Source organism: Patiria miniata, unplaced genomic scaffold (genome assembly GCF_015706575.1).
Source record: "Patiria miniata isolate m_02_andy unplaced genomic scaffold, ASM1570657v1 HiC_scaffold_29, whole genome shotgun sequence".
NCBI lineage: Eukaryota > Metazoa > Echinodermata > Asteroidea > Valvatida > Asterinidae > Patiria > Patiria miniata.
Window position 1 is genome coordinate 7911248 of NW_024037068.1, and position 16540 is coordinate 7927787.

Here is a 16540-nt window from a genome sequence, read left to right on the forward strand (position 1 = left end):
TTACTTTAGCAAGAAGTGGTTACATGTGCAGTCCGAACCAACCACGATATATAAAAATTCATTAACAAGGTCATCATCGTCAGTCTCCTGACGATGACTAGAGTAGGCTAGTCGAAACGTTGAGACCAAAGACAAGTTCTTTTAGAACTTAAAGCAGGACTGTTCTTATCAGAACAAAAACTACTTAGCAAAAGGTGATAATAAGCAGGACAAGTTCTTTTCAGAACTAAATATCTTCTAAGCAGTACTTATTACTACATGGTGTTACAGCAAACCGAAACGATAAGGTCATGAAGGTTGACAACATGATCTACGGGCTAGCAAATGTTTTAACTATCAACGGAACTGAACGAACTCAACAAAGTGAACACAAAGAAATTGATTGAGCTGTAAATGCTACATATTGCCGGTCTCGACATGTGACCTGCCAAAATATCGAGACCAAAGGGGACCGAGACCGAGACCGAGACCACAGCTTCCGAGACCGAGACCTGCAAAAAGTGGTCTCAAGACCAGTCTCGAGACAGAGACCAAGACCTATAACACTGCTCTGTGCACTATGGTTTCTCGATTGAAAGGGCCTCGTGAACCCATGGTTCCCAACTCTTGCAGCTTATTTCACAAAACAGTGCGTAACGTACACCACGGGTAGGACTTGTGCAACAAATATGTTGCACAGCTGCGCAATAAACTTACGATCAATTTTGTGAAATTTGTTGTAGCTGCGCAGTCTTTTAAATAATCTAAACATTGTGGATGAGGATGATAACAGCATTTACAACGGCTGTTTGTGTACTATTTTGTTCATTTGTTGAATCGACTGCACCTGCCATTTTGAAAATATTTTTGTTCGATTTTCTTCGGAATCGTGCAGCAACTCTTAAAAACTCTGTCACGAGTAAAACAGCAATTCTTTTACTTCAAACACGAAGCTGTGTGTCTTGCATAAACCCTGATAAGTTGTGCAATAACAGGATCCCTTAATTTTCCCTTTTTTTGTCCTCAGACGCATAATGAAGACATCATTTTTGGCCTGGAAGCGGTATCCCCAGATGCTGAAAGCCGAGCGAGCACGAGACAAACGACTGGAAAACATGAGGAAGAAAGTGGCCTCCATCCTGCCCGATTTTGGGGACAGCTGATGATGATGTGCATCGATGGAGGAAGTTTGACGGAGGGTGATTGGTCAACTAGCAGTTGATTTTTGATAAAACTTTATCTGCGCTTTACACATTAATGTGTCAACAACTCTCATCAAAACAGTCGTCAAAACATCATCTATAAACGTCTTGGTCCAGGCTCCATGCTATGCATTATTATCATGCACAAGGCTATGAGCTCCTTGTGCCAACAAAAGAGGGTGCATTTTTACCACTTTTGAGAGCTCCGTAGACTGGACTCGCAGCGTGATTTTCTGTACTGTACTGGTTCACCCGCGAAGTACGCAGGACTTCCTGAATGTGCAAAAGCTATAGCCACAGCGTCTTCGCGTGAGCGTCAGGCTTTGTCTGCGCGCGGAAACGTTTGAATTTAATTTGCGATGGTCTCCCAGACTACTCCCTGCCCCAAAATAACTTTGGATCATTAGAAATGTGCAGTGGATGGACCAGGAACCAGTCTAGGTCTCCCCAAATTCCCCTTTTTTAACCGATGAAGGCGTACCTGTGCACGGAGCCCATAGACCCCTCTCAAATTAATTACGTCACTGCCTCGAGATTGTCACGTGCATCGGCATTTTGGGCGTCAATTTTGCATGACATGCATCGGCTTTGCACACTGTGCGCACAAATACCTGATGGCGTTGAATGGGGCTCGTTCAGTGACGGCCATCTCTGTAGGAGAACTGCAACTGCATATTTTAGGCAATCAAGCACGCATTGCGCAGTGTTGAAAATGTTCCAAACACGCGCGCTTGTTGCTCGAAATGTGTTCGAAATACGACACACCCGATGTGCGTTATGCAAGTTGACGCTCAAAATGCCAATGCACGTGGATGGTCTGTAGGAAATGAAGTCATTTGAACGAGACCTATACACAGTTGTAATTTGCATGGACAAGATGGCTGTCTATGATAGGGGTCTATCGGTAATCAGCGATGCCATCAACCTCAGTAGGCTGGTTCTGAATGGTCGAGGTGACCATAAAGTAATTTAGATGCCAATATGGGGTACCGAAGTGTGACATCATTTAGAACCAGAAAGTGTATAGTGCAAACGAATGGAGTACGGCGCGTGTTGGTTCGCGGTCTGAATCACGCGCTAATGTCTTTTACACACTTTTTGTGCGCGTGACGTATTCACTTTGGTACGCCATAGTTCATTAGGTCAGTCTCCCAGTTTAAAAACATAATGAAAATGTTTCGTTTCCCTCTGGATAGGGTCATGCCTGCCCATTACAAGTTACTCGACAGTTCATACCTGAAAGTGTAGTGCAAACGAATGGAGTATGCGTGCGTGTTGGTTCGCGGTCTGAATCACGCGCTGTCTTTCACACACATTTTGTGCGCGTGACGTATTCACTTCGGTACTCCATAGTTCATTAGGTCAGTCTCCCAGTTTACAAAACATAATGAAACTGTTTTGTTTTTCTCTGGATAGGGTATATGCCTGCCCATTACACGTTACTCGACAGTTCGTACCTGAAAGTGTAGTGCAAACGAATCGAGTACGTGCGCGTGTTGGTTTGCAGTCTGAATCACGCGCTAATGTCTTTCACTCACATTTTGTGCGCGTGACGTATTCACTTCGGTACTCCATAGTTCATTAGGTCAGTCTCCCAGTTTAAAAACATAATGAAACTGTTTCGTTTCTCTCAGGATAGGGTATATGCCTGCCCATTACAAGCTACTCGACAGTTCATACCTGTACCCATTCATACCTGGCTCCAGAGAGGCACATTGGGGTGGAGTGGCTTGCCCAAGGAAACACAACAAAATGGCCAGCAACTGGATTCGAACCCTTAGCCCTCTGATCACAAACCCTAACCACTGTGCCGCACCTCCACATTTTGCCTGGAACAACTGTCTTTGAATGCCAATAGAACAGTTGACGGGTGTGTTGATAATGTACCAATACTTGTGTATTGGTTTTGTCTTCTTTAGATACGGTATTAAAACAGGAATTTGCAAAAACAAAACACCAGGAACTATTAAGAACTGGCCCATAACTGGGGAGTGAATTCAATTCATTGTAATGCTTTGCAGATTTATAGAAAGTATGTTTTCCTCTAGTCCAAGAGGCCCAGCCTGGTGTCCTCTTTGTGAACAGTGATTCCATCTCGAAAAATCAAACCCCAGGAGAATGGACTCAAATTTCGAGTTAAAGGGAAGGTACAACATTTTGCAAACATCAAAAAATGAAATGATCAAATTATCACAGAATACCTTTCTAGATTTCTAGGAATTGACAGTCTAAAGCATCTTGTAAAGTCGTGGCTCCTGGTGTGCTGACATTTTCAAGAAAAATTGTATTTTTCCAATGCTGGTGGGCCGACCAGCATTGGAGAAAACCCGGCTTTTTCAAAAACTGCTCCTACTTTTTCATAGTTAGTTATTCCGCATTTTCTTTACAATTGATTGCACACCTGTGAAGGGGTACAAACCTGCTAGACTGATTCTCTGACCATACAATTCCCCGAAGTCTATTGATTGCAGTTTCATCTTAAGTAGGGTCAGGGAATCAGACTACAAGAACATGATTGGTTTTCTTGGTTTTTCCAGCATCTACAAGCCCGAAACGTGAAACAAGTCAGTGTAACAATATTTGCTATAACATACTATTCCTCTAAATCCATGTAATTCTGAGAATTGCATCACTAAAGCAAATGTTGTACACTCCCTTTAAACAGAGTTTAGAGTTAGCCAAAGTTTCTCTGTTTTCCAACAATTATGTACATGTACGTCCGGTATCTCCTTAACTGACTGACCGACTGTCACTTTTAAGCCGGGCAGTACTGTTGTATAGGATTACCCCATTACACCAATGAATAGGCTAGACCAGATGCATGAGAAGAATTTCAATGAATATCTATTCTGATTTTTGTTTTCTTTCAGGACTAGCTTTACAGTCTTGTCTTGTGGAAAGTGGCAATAGAACCCTTGGCCATTTTTAAATGTTTACCAGGACTGCCCACAGTCAGGGATTTTTATATCCTTTCACATTTCAATTTCATGTACAGTATGTAATTTTTGTAAAGCGTAAATTATCTGACTTCATGAAAATAAAATACACTTGACACCAAATTGGTTTGCTTTGGATTTTACTACAAATTGTTTTCATCTAATACAAAGAAAGTTCAGTAAAATACTTGTACATTGAAACTCAATTCATTGTCTTGGAACACGGTCGGTCAGACTATGAAAAGATCCATTCAAATTTTCCTGTACCAAAATATCTCAATAACGTTTCGAGCTAAAGCTATCCAAAATGCTGGTTGACAGCAAAGTGTCGGTTTTACACATGTACGTATATTATCCCTATATATTAACTGTTTCATGTCTCTTTTATAGAATACAAAGTACTTCGCTGTAGCAGCAAATGTTTGCTAAACTCTCCATATTTCTGCGGACGTTTGGAGATTAACGTCTGTCATGTCTGTACTGGATGCTGCAATAGTCTGCATCAACAGAATCCGAGTATAACAGCGATAGCCTTTACGTGCAAAGTCATTGCCTAGTTTACAGTTCCTTTGTATGCCCTAAAAGAAATATCTTATATTTTATAAAAATGTTGGTTCAGTCGATGGTGAGTCGGTTTCTATAGTCTCTGTATCTCATCTTTGTCGTCTCTAGTGACCCGCCATCTTGCGTTTCTTCAAGGCCGCCTCAAGCGACTTGACTCGGCGATCCTCGGCCTTTGGTCTATCTGTAAATGACAAGAAAACTGTGATGATAATACGAGCAGAGATTGTATTTAGTCTATCCAAATCCGAGCAGACTTTCACTGTACATCAAAGCATTGCCCAACTATTGTATATGTACATGCGTGTATGTCGAAACTGCCCGCGGACAGATTGTCGGAATCAGATTGTCTGACTAATAGCTGGCACAGTATGTTTTAGCTATTGAAGGAAATTCAAGGAGATTACGTAGTACAGTGATATCGTGCTGGGGACCGAATTTGCAGTAAGGCCAAAAAAAAAAGTCTCCGGTTTCTGGTATGCGTGCGCGTCGCCGTAGCCATGCGCGTCGGTAAAATTAATGGGTTTTTTTTTTTCAATGTAAGATGATGTTTCAAAACCACCAAACTCACTGGTTTGACTGGAATCCTGCTGCTGCACAATTTCAACGTGTTTTTAGATGGGGTTACGATCGAGTATAAGCTTTATGTGGCCTCTCTGGGCTCCCATACATTTTGCACGAAATTTAGTCGGGCACCATTTGCAGTCACCGGGCGAAATTTGAAGAAGAAAAACAGTAGGTAAAAAAAAGCCGCGTCGCCGCACCACTTTTGGAGCAAGCTCCATTCTAGAAACCGGAGACCTTTTTGGCCTAAAGCTCTAGGTTATGAAGGAGAAAGCATAGACACTATATTAGAGGCTCAAGCTACCATCATTTTAGAATGCAGTTTTCACATTTCGAGGAATACACCCCAGTGATTAGACGGCAGATAACCCAATTGTTTTTTACTATAACCCCCTCGAGGTTTCCCTTCATTTTGCAACGGATAAACCTAACCCCAAAATGCCTCTAAACCAGGGGGACCTTGTGTGGACGTGGGCAAGTCCACACAACGTATCTGAAAACTGGTCCGTGTGGACATTATTTTGTTCGGAAGTCCACATTGAGAATATAACGCTTGTACAAGGATGCCGTTGTAGTCATGCGCCACTGAGATATCGTTTTGGCCCATTGGCCAAAAATTATTTGTGGTCTTGGGCAATGGATATATTTTTCCGATATGGTGGTGCGGGGCCTTTGTATCTCGCGTTGTTATTTTCTTACCCTCTTTCTCATCCGGCTTCTCGAACCAGGAATCGGGGACCCAGCTCGGCAGGGAACCCCAGGACTCCTTCCACTCCAGATCGGAGAAGTCACTGGACCACGAGTCCTTCCACTCGATGTCCGAGGAGAAGCCAGACCCCTCGGGCTCGGGCTTCGGCTGCTCCGGCTTCGGGGCGCGGTTGTCCTTGCGTTTGCCCTCTGATTATGATACCAGTGAGGAAAGGAAACAAAATAAGAACGCGATTAATTTAATTGAAGTGGTTCAAAATCTCTGAGTTCGGCACCCGGGTCAGATTCGACCACGTAGCCAGGCCATTCCATTTTGACCTCAGGCTGACACTTCTCTAGGTCATTAATTAGGACAAGTTTGGTGTCAAATGAACCCCTCGTGGTCAAATGGAGGAGACATTCAGGTAAAATCTGATTCGCATTTGTGTTGAGTCCGACCAGGAACTTTAAGAGTTATGTGTTTTGGTTTTGTCTGAAATTCGCTATATTATATTGCGATTAGATATTGCTTCACGTGTTGCTCTCATGGAAATGCTTTGAGTTGAAACTTGATCGTCGAGTATGAACCTGTGTAATAATTACACCTGTCAATGGCGGCGGAACGTTTCTCCACAAAGGTGTCTCTTTATAAGCGAGGTATTAAACTAAGGGTAGAAAAAGGTATGTAATAGACCATTATACGTGAGCAGATTCGCCGATTTATTAGGCAAGACAACCGCCTCTTGACCTCTAGATTTTGACCAATCCGCGGCGCTTTCTATATCGGGTCTTTCGTCATGCACCCGTTGCGCGTCATGGACAATGGATAAAAAAAAACTCTGTGTCAAGCGCTCTGTATCATGTTACGCGATAATGTGCCTGGCTATTGTATTACAAAACACTGCATTCGAATTGACCAATCAAACCATTTAGTCCTGATTTGGGAACGAAATGACGTCATGATTTAGTAAAGTCGACTCCGATCGGCTGGCGCGCGGCTTGCATTATATCTGCATGTCTAGACATATCTAGACATAAGACTCTTGTCTGCTCATATTACGGGTGATACTCAGGCTAAGAAAGAGGATGGGAGTGTGCAGATAATGTGTCCCCCCCCCCCCCACCCCGCCTTTTGCCGCCTGATGTGGATTATATGAGATACATTCATAACCTTAAATTTACTTTACCTGCCATGTGACGCTTGAGGGCGCGTGTCTTCATGGCGCGTTCCTGGAGTTCCTTGGCCAGTTTGTCCTTCTTGAGGGGCGACTGGGATTTGCCCTTGAGGCCACGCTTACCCTCAGCTGGAGATACCAAAATTAACATTGAGCGTTTTAATTCGTGGTTTGACTCATTGCATTGACTACTGGTACGACAGGTCATTTCGTTAATGACGTCCGTGAGCAAAATAGTACCTACACTTTCACAGGTATTTTCATTCGTCTGGCTATTTCGTTTCGTACACCAAGCCAATTTTGAAAATACGGTTTCGATTTCATTGCCCATTCCTGAGACGCTTCTGTATTTGGTGAGCGCCAGTAGCGTATCCATGCAGCTATGATGCCAGGGGGGGGGGGAGGCAATTGCACAACGCCGACATGTTGACATGTTTGTTTTCTCCGGGCACCTGGCCTCCGTAAATCAGGGAGGGGGGGGGGGGGGCACGGGAGTAACCACTTTCCAAATGGGGGCCCTCTTCAAACTAACAATTACTTTGCATACTGCAAATATTATAAGCCCATTTTCACGGAGCATTGTATGGTTTTTGAGCGCGTTTTCAAATTTTGGATTTGGTATTGATGTCAGAACTATCTAACCATTTATTGAAATAATTGCTGACAAAAAAAGTATTTGTCAAAAACATCCGCAAGGGGGGGGAGTTCCCCCCTCCTGCCCCCCCCCCTCCCCCGCCCCCTCTAGATACGCCACAGGTGAGCGCCCATCGTAGGTGAACTTGACTTTGGACTTATTTCATCTCTTAATTTACATGAGTACAAGGTAAAAGCAGCTAATAACATAAATTAAAGAAAAGCTGATCCATAAAAAGCTAAGCTTGTGGGTACGGGTACATACCCCGAGATTAACATGAATATAAACACAAACAACTGGATTATAAAAAAAAAAACATGTACAGTCGACTCTCGTTATAACAAGGTCGATGGGACCAGCTAGATTACCTTTTTATAACAGGAATGATGTTATAAAAGGACAGCAAGACAAAGAAACAAAAGAGAACTTGAGATTTGGGACCTCAGAATTTGCTCTTTATAAGCAGAACCTCTATATAAAAGTGTTCTTTATAGCGAGAGTCGACTGTACATGTATGTAACAAAACAATGGGGATGGAAGGTGCGTTTTGTAAAGCTCTGAATAAGTGTATTATTGTTTGAAATATCAGAACGAACTTTGAGGCTTCCCAGTAGTATGCGGTAGAAATAAAGCCGCCTCAGTGATCACAAACAGTGGGCAACTCGGATCGCCATATCGGTCTGCTTGACCAACAGAATTTGTTGTTCAAGTGTGGGCTTAGACGGTAAGGATAAGCCGCCATCTTTAGAATTTGGACATATCGTTGCATTATGTTTGTTGGGTGAAGGTTCCCGGTAAAAGACAGTTTGATCATGAATGACTGGTAAAAGACGAGTGCACTCGTCTCGTGCCATTTTTGCACGTGTGCAATTTGTTGTCGGCCCTTCAAACGTGCCTAGCTTCAACTGCATGTTGGAGAAAAAGCTCTTCTTCTCCATCTTAATAAAAATGTTTTAATCATTATTTTACCCTCCTCAACAGGTTCCTCAAGCATGGAATCAGGGACCCAGCTGGGCACGGAACCCCAGGAATCCTTCCATTCCAGATCGGAGGACCACGAGTCCTTCCACTCGATGTCCGAGGAGAAGCCAGACCCCTCAGACTCTTCCGGAGGGGGCCTCGGCCGGTCCGGCCTCTGGGGGCGGTCGGGTTTGGGCGGGAACGGGAGGTCACCTTCCTCGTCTTTGTGCTCTGCTAACTCTGTTATCAGCGAGGAAGACAGTCACGTTATTAATTATTGTCTTCGAATCTATGAGTTGGTTTGTGTAAAAAAATAACTTTATCTCGATCAAATGATGACAAGGGCTAAAGTGTTTCTGTCACGGACGTCTATCGGTTTTTCAGCAAGCTTTATTGTGGAGTCTAACTCTGCTAAATGCCCACACCTGGAAATGGCGGTGCAACATTTCTGAAATCTTAGTTCACAGTTAGGTATCTCTGTAGCCGGCCGAGGGTGAAAAAGGGGGAATATCAAAACGCAGGGCGGGGGTGGGGGGATGGAGATAGTCCCTGGGTTCCTACTTCCGCCTACCATGGGATTCAGGCAGTAGAGCTACATTGTGTTGATTTAGGAAACAAATCTACACCGTTCCCATGGTGTCGAGCAGTACGCTTCCATCACTACATGCTCTCTCACCCTGGCATTGGATTTGTTGCATGTTTAAACATCTTGCACACGTATGTAAATTAGAAATAGTCGTGTGCCCGGATATGCCTTAAATGCAAAAAAAAAAAAAAATACAATCTTATCCAACCAATTATGACGTGTCACACTTAATATTTTATCAGCAAAATAAAAAAACCACATTTATTTCAGGTTAAGTGGACGTGATAATTCACAGCCAACGTCAGCATGTGTAATACTAATAGACTTTGGAAATATAAATAATAAAACATAACAATTATTTGCTATTTCTGTATCCAATCAGGATACAGGATGAATGAGTTTTCCGAATCTAGGGGTTACTATTGGACACGTGGTTGAAAGTAAAGTAATTCCTAAGGACAAGATTGACATAATAACGATTTTCGCTCGTACCCCGCCCTGCAAACAGGACGCTGGGAACGCCTGATCTCTTCGAGCTCCCATTGGATATATTTTGATTGACCTGTTTAACCTAGCACGCAGCACAACTCGCTGCAGCTGAAACTAGCGCGCGCTTGCTGCATGCGATGCATGCAAATGTCTTGGTAAGTATACCCAGAATGTCATGTGTACTTCCTTCCCAAGCTTCTGTGAAGCTCACCAGCCCTTCCCAGCGTCCTGTGTGCAAGTTGGGGATACAAGCGAATATTGCAACTGCCCCATACCTGCCATGAGACGCTTGAGTGCACGTATCTTCATGGCTTTCTTCATGAGTTCCTTGGCCAGTTTGGCTTTCTTGAGGGTCGACTCAGATTTGCTCTTGAAGCCACGCTTGCCCTCACCTGCACATATCAAAATGAACATGGAGCGTTTAATAATGTGCACTGCTCTAACTCATTATGCATTGGCTGTAAAATAACGCACATTTCAGTATATAATGAACAAAGTGATCTAGACTTTCACAGGCATTTTTATTTGTATAGCTATATTTGGATTCATACATCAATCAGATTTTGAAATTACTGTTTCCATTTCGATTGCACGCTTCCATATCTAATGATCGACCATCACAGGTGCATTTTGTAAAGCTCTGAATACTTCACTTAAGGTAAGTGCATTGTGTAAAAATCTTTGCTTAATAGGCCAAAAAAAATGGTCTCTGGTCAGACCGAAGTTCCGGAATTGATGCGGCGACGTAGTTTTTTTTTTTTTTGGTTTTTTTTTTCAAGCTTGAATTGTACAGACAAGGTGGGTACTATTTTGTTGTTTTTGTGTCCTCATTGTACATGGGTGTCCTCCATTTGCCTTGGTGCCCTTTATCATTTACCTTGGTGCAATTTCCCCATTCCTTGGTGCTCCTTTGTACAAAAAAATTGAGGAGGTGCGGCAATAGAGGGCGCTGTTGTAGCTTCCGTGTTAATTTGAAGGGAAAAAAAAGGTTGACGCGCATGATTAAAACCGACGCGCGCGCTGACCAGAGACCGAGAATTTTTTGTTTTTGCCTTAGTCCTTATCAATTACCTTCCTCTTCCGGTTCCTCGAGCCAGGATTCCGGGACCCAGCTGGGCAGAGAGCTCCAAGAGTCCTTCCACTCCAGATCGGAGAAGTCACTGGACCACGATTCCTTCCACTCGATGTCTGAGGAGAAGCCAGACCCCTCGGGCTCGTCTTCCGGACGGGGCTTGGGCTGCTCCGGCTTCGGGAGGCGATCGGAAGGCTTCGGCTTGGGAGGGAGACGACTGCCCTCGCGTTTGCTCTCTGCCTCTGTTTTGGGCGAGGACATTTAAGGTTTGTCAAAACTCTCTCATATCATGGACGTGATGATAGTTTTAAGCTTTATTGTGGAGTATACGGCTGTGCTCAATGTATTCCTGAACATGAGAATGGCGCCGGGATGTTTCTACTGTGGCACTGTAATGCATGTTATGGCTCTCTAGCGAGATATCTAAAGGGGGTGGAAAGGGGCAGAAACAAGGAGGAGGGAGTGGGTAAAATGTTCCCCCAACGATTTTGCCGCCTCATATCTGGACGCTTAGAGCTTTCTTGTACCGATTAAGCTGGGGAAGTGTCCATTGGAAGGAACCTCTGCTTGCAACATTTTCACTCTTCAATGCATTCGTGAAGCACAAGCATGACAAGAAGCACAAGCTAAAACATATATATTTTATAACCTCGCAAGCGAAAAGGCCATCAAAACTTTCTATTAGTTGGAACAGTGTCCGCAGTATAGATACACGAATTGCAATTTTGGACCCGCCTGAAACCACAATCGCGATCTCCCAACATTTTTACCTGTCATGTGACGCTTGAGGGCGCGTGTCTTCTTGGCGTGTTCCCGGAGTTTCTTGGCCAGTTTGAGTTTCTTGAGGGTCGACAAAGATTTCTTGCCCATGAGGCCACGCTTGCCTTCATCTGGAAACACATAAACATGAGCATTAAACGTTTGAACATGTACTGACTCATCACTGACTCATCATCCTAATACACCTATCCGATTTTCAGATAGCGGTTTCGATTTCAATCGCCATGGGGACGCTTCTATACACCTGAAGGCCAATTGCTGGTTCGTTTCGGAGAACACTGCACGTTACAAAAGTAAGTGCCTTATTGAAGTACCAAAACGAAATTAGGGGCCTTCCGGTAAAGCTGCTAGAAGGCCGCCCTAATGATCACAAAAAGTGGACAACTCGGATCGGTATAGCCTACTTGGCCAACATACTTTGTGTTCAAGTACAGGCTTCAACGTAAAGGTAATACATCTTGAACATAATTATTCGCTTGACCGCCTTCTTAGAATTATTGTTTTTTTTCGTTTACCTGCATATTTGTGTGAGAAAACTATCCTTATTGAATGTCGGGGTAAGGTTCGGATTCTTCGTCTTAAAAAAAGTGTGCTTAATCACATACCTTCTTCCTTTTCCAGTTCCTCGAGCCAGGATTCCGGAAGCCAGCTGGACAGGGAACTCCAGGATTCCTTCCATTCCAGATCGGAGAAGTCACTGGACCACGAGTCCTTCCACTCGATGTCGGATGAGAAGCCTGACCCCTCTGGCTCGTCTTCCGGACGGGGCTTCGGCTGCTCTGGCTTCGGGAGGCGATCGGAAGGCTTCGGGCCGCGGTCGGGTTTGGGCGGGAACGGGAGGCGATTGTCCTCGCGTTTGCTCTCTGCCAGCTCTGTTGACGGCGAGGAAAGCGAAACAAATATTGCTTATTACTGTTTGAAATCTTTGCGTTTTTTTTTTAAAACTCCCTTATATCTGGGTAACAAGTCATTGCCCTGGGCGTTATTGTCAAATCCGTCTCATGGCCATGCTACAATTGGCGACGGAACGTCTCTAAAAGCTGAAGGGCACTTTACATGTCTCTGTAACGAGATATTCCAATGACAATTTCAGCTTCCAGGGGAGTGTGGATCTCGATGCATCGATTTCGACGCAAAGCAGCTAGAATCAATGCAATAACCATCTCTGCCCTAGGTACACATTAACTCCTGGGTGGGGAGAATGAATGAGTGACACAGTGCCTTGCCCAAGGGCACACACACTACAACCCCAGGCTGGACTCGAACCCACAACCGGCAGAATTAAACCGCAGACTATGAGTTCAATGCTCCACCAATGAATACCAGGCCGCGGCGCTCCACTTCAAGATGCTATAGCTAAAGGGTAAATAACACGTCTGTTGACTTTTCCGATAACAAAGTAATGTGTTCTTGCAGTTACCAATTCTGTCACTTGTGTAACTATTGTTTCGCTTATGAGGGTTGGTAAATCGGTCGGTTGGTTGGTGGCTGGGAGGTGGGTCGGTAATCGGTCGGTCGGTCGGTATTTGTAAGAAAACAAATTATGTGAATGAGGGCAACATACCAGCTCGACGCTTGAGGGCGTTCCTGCTCATGGCGCGTACTTTGAGGGCCTTGGCCATCTCACGCTTCTTGTCAGCTGTATATTGGGATGAAGAAGTCATGGGTTTATTAGCGTTGGATTTGTCATAATCGCCCTGGAAGCAAGCAACCAATTACATTAAAAACAAAAGTTGTTTAAAATGTCCTAGTATTTCCTCGGCGGGGAGTTCAGCCTGCTATATATTATTGTTTCCAGATATCTCTCTTTTCGTCTCGAAACTTAAATTGAGTTTGAATGGATACTGAAAGTCTGATTGGCATAAGCCTGTATTGGCAAACAGGCTTATGCTTTGACCGACGGAGGGAACTATTTATGGTTTCTGATGTCTGTCACAGTTCTCTTATAGACAACACACAACAGTGATCTAAACACTGAGGTTCTATCAGTCTGGTTGTTTGCGGATAGAACCAAGTGGCTCGGACTTTTCAAGGATTCTTATTACATGTACTTCTCTCGACGTACCCACAAACTACTCTCAAGTCGCCATCGACAGTTATCTGTCAAACAAACAACTACACACGATGCTTGAGCCGTAAGGCAAGCATATAGAGTGACGTCAATAGCACTGTTTGAACGGGTCTACGTTGTTGCATAGTAACGTGGAGCCGGCATTAAGTGGGTGATGTGTAAGATGTAGGTGCTCCATAGGCTAGGCCCTAGATGCTCGCCCGTCCTGTGCGTTTATTATCTCTTGTTTGCCGGTTTTGTGGCCGGCGCATGGCGACTTGAAGCTTTGTGAAAGTAAAATATCAAATAAGTCCCGAACATGACAGTTATCCCGCACAAGGGGCGGAATTTGACTAACAAGTTGTTCAAATTTGCAGCAGGGATCTTTTTGTTTTCTTTTCTCAAGATCCAGACCTCGAGTTTTAGGCTTCAGGACTAGTTTTACGTGTGATCATCTTCAGTTAGAAACATTGCCCGCAAATCACAAAATTTAATTACCCTAAAAATCAAATAGAAAGTGATTGATAGTAAATTCATAATGATTAAAAGCGTCTGTTCTCAAGAATCGTTATATAATCATGAGGTAGTTTTCCAAATGTTGGAGATGAGATATGTCTTTAATCATTTCTGTCTAATGGCAATTCACTTTGGCGGCAACCATGTTATACTCAAAGAACTTCATAGAAGCTTAATGACAAAGCGCCCTGGGGTGGTGCAAAAAGAAGGAAACCCACTTTTTACAGAAATTGTAACTTACTTAATGCCTCACTTATATTTGTAATGTAGTGAACTATATAGCTCTTCAACCATACGTGGTGCAAAGAAAATATTTAAAACAATCTTCATAATAGCGTTATTACGCTAATTTGAATACAAGTCACCACAAATCATGTTGTCCACGTGGAATTAAGTCGAGTAGTGTCTCCGAATCAAGCTCCGGAGCTCAGTCAAGCCGATGGAATAAAGCCGTCCGTAGACAAACAGGTTTGGCAAATAACATTTTTAAAACTATACCATATCTTAGAGACAAAATATGTCTTTGCAATCATTTTGCACTACCCTGTAGAGGAACAGTCTTTCCTAGACTCGCTAGTTACTGGTTTTAAAAGCTCCATATCTGCAGTGCGTCAAAACACTGAGAGCATTTTAGTAAAACTAAGACAGGAAGATGAAAACACATCAGACTGAGGCAGTTTGGCAAATGACAGAAAGAATCAAGTTAACACATGACAACAAAATGCTCGAAATTTGATGGCTCACCTAGTGCTTTTTCCTTCGCATGCTCCAGCGCCCTCTTTAGAGCTTTCACTTCCTGAAACATTAAAAAAAATGAAATTAATTATATTTAGACAAGTTTTCTTAAGAGGAAGGTTAAAAGATCACTAGTGTTTCTTTGTCATAATTAAGAGCGCATCGGAAGGGATGGGGCTGTGGTCCAAAGCTTACGGTTTTCGACTCGCGTGCCACGGCACACGGGTTCGAATCCTTATGGGGAACATGGTGCTTGTGCTCTTGAGCAAGGCATTTTACAATTATTGCTTCGCCTTAGGATGGGAGATAAAGCCGTGGGTCCCGTGTGTTGTGTAATGCACGTTAATGAACCCAGTAACATCGCTAAGAGAAGGGGTTTGCCCCGGTGTCTCTCGCAAGTGCGTTTATCCTCATACATATGAGGCTGCACTTGGAAGGAGATCGCATGCTTTGTGACTTTTAAAACTGACAAAAATGCAGTTGCACAGGATTATAGTTGTAACCTGGTTTCAGCTGCATATTGAATTGTGCAGTTTTACCTTTTCCACTTAATGTAAAGATCTAAAACATGATTTATGCAGGGTCTCTTTTTTTTTTTAACTGGTCAAACGCGAACAAATTCACAAGAGACTTTCGTAGAATAAATTGCAATATACGATCGATCCAATTGAAATTTAGAATTCCTGAAAACAATAATAATAAAGGCAACAATCTGGCGTAAAGTACAATTCGTGGTTTCTTCATAATTAAAACAGGCTAGAAAAAAAAATAGTTCACAGAGAGTTTTTTACTCTTTTTCAATCACAGTACAACGAGTTGGATTATTTTGATACATTCTTAACTTTTTGAAACCACGAAAGTCACAAACTTTAAGACTCACCTCTTGTTAGAAAAATTGATTTCACAAAGAGATTTTTACGGTTTTTTTTAGTCACAGCACAATTGTTGGGATTATTTTGATATTATTTTCTAAACTTTTTGACACCTACTGGAATGTGTATCCTTGTGGAGTCATTTCTTTTGTTGTCGTGTACTAAACCTTCAGAGTTTGAAAGTGTAATTACAAAATGCTCCTATTTTAACCAGAACTGGGCTGAAATTCGGACGGAATTTCGTGATAACCTTGTGGAGACGTATACACCCATAGAAATTGCTCCGTGGAAACGTATGCAACATCGTGTTCCTTATGATGCACATTTCTCCACAGGGTACCGTGTATCATAACACTAGTCACAAACTTTCTATACTCACCCCTTGTTTCTTCTCAGGCTTGGCTTGGGCCGCCATTACGGCGACCAGTACCAGGCACGCTATGAGTAGTAGACGGTTCATGATGACGAATCTCGAATGATTCAGCAGCCTCGAGCTGGCCTCTTTTCTACAATGGGCTCGGTGTTCAACCCTTCCATTCTGCGCCTTCCGACTGTTCCGATTGGTCTAGAGTAGCGGATGGCCGCGATGACATCACAGTCACCACGGTTACCCAAAGGACGCGTAGTTCTCATTGGTCAATCCTCGGGTGTGGTTTCTCTTGTGCATTCTTGGGATGTTGTTTTACGTTATGTGCTGAGCACCATCCTACTTGTTTGCATAAGGGTGGACATAGTCGCACGG

General features: G+C 43.3%; 2 protein-coding genes across 3 annotated transcripts in view; one reads left to right on the forward strand and one right to left on the reverse strand.

Annotated features, from left to right (window-relative positions):
- LOC119735508 (coiled-coil domain-containing protein 191-like) overlaps positions 1-1896 on the forward strand; it is a 31400-nt gene extending 29504 nt beyond the window's left edge. For both annotated transcript variants that reach the window (XM_038209219.1, XM_038209220.1), the window contains one exon: positions 1007-1896. In XM_038209219.1, coding sequence (XP_038065147.1) covers positions 1007-1142 — 136 coding nt within the window. In that variant the 3' untranslated portion in view covers positions 1143-1896. The remainder of the gene's footprint in view (positions 1-1006) is intronic.
- Positions 1897-4240: 2344 nt separating this feature from the next.
- LOC119735510 lies at positions 4241-16290 on the reverse strand. The gene is made up of 11 exons (XM_038209221.1): positions 16178-16290; positions 14936-14987; positions 13190-13264; positions 12231-12497; positions 11616-11735; positions 10845-11087; positions 10049-10165; positions 8708-8938; positions 7117-7233; positions 5942-6139; positions 4241-4862 (listed from the first exon to the last, which is right to left on the reverse strand). Exons 1-11 carry the CDS (start codon positions 16256-16258, stop codon positions 4786-4788), a joined length of 1578 nt encoding a protein of 525 aa, XP_038065149.1. The 5' UTR covers positions 16259-16290; the 3' UTR covers positions 4241-4785.
- Positions 16291-16540: the final 250 nt, after the last annotated feature.

Coding starts and splice junctions, on each gene's coding strand:
- LOC119735510 (XM_038209221.1), bottom strand. CDS start 16,258: ATGAACCGTCTACTACTCATAGCGTGCCTGGTACTGGTCGCCGTAATG. Junction 7,234..8,707: donor TGAGGAACCTGTTGAGGAGG/GTAAAATAATGA, acceptor TGGTATCTCCAG/CTGAGGGTAAGCGTGGCCTC. Junction 6,140..7,116: donor CCTCAAGCGTCACATGGCAG/GTAAAGTAAATT, acceptor TATCATAATCAG/AGGGCAAACGCAAGGACAAC.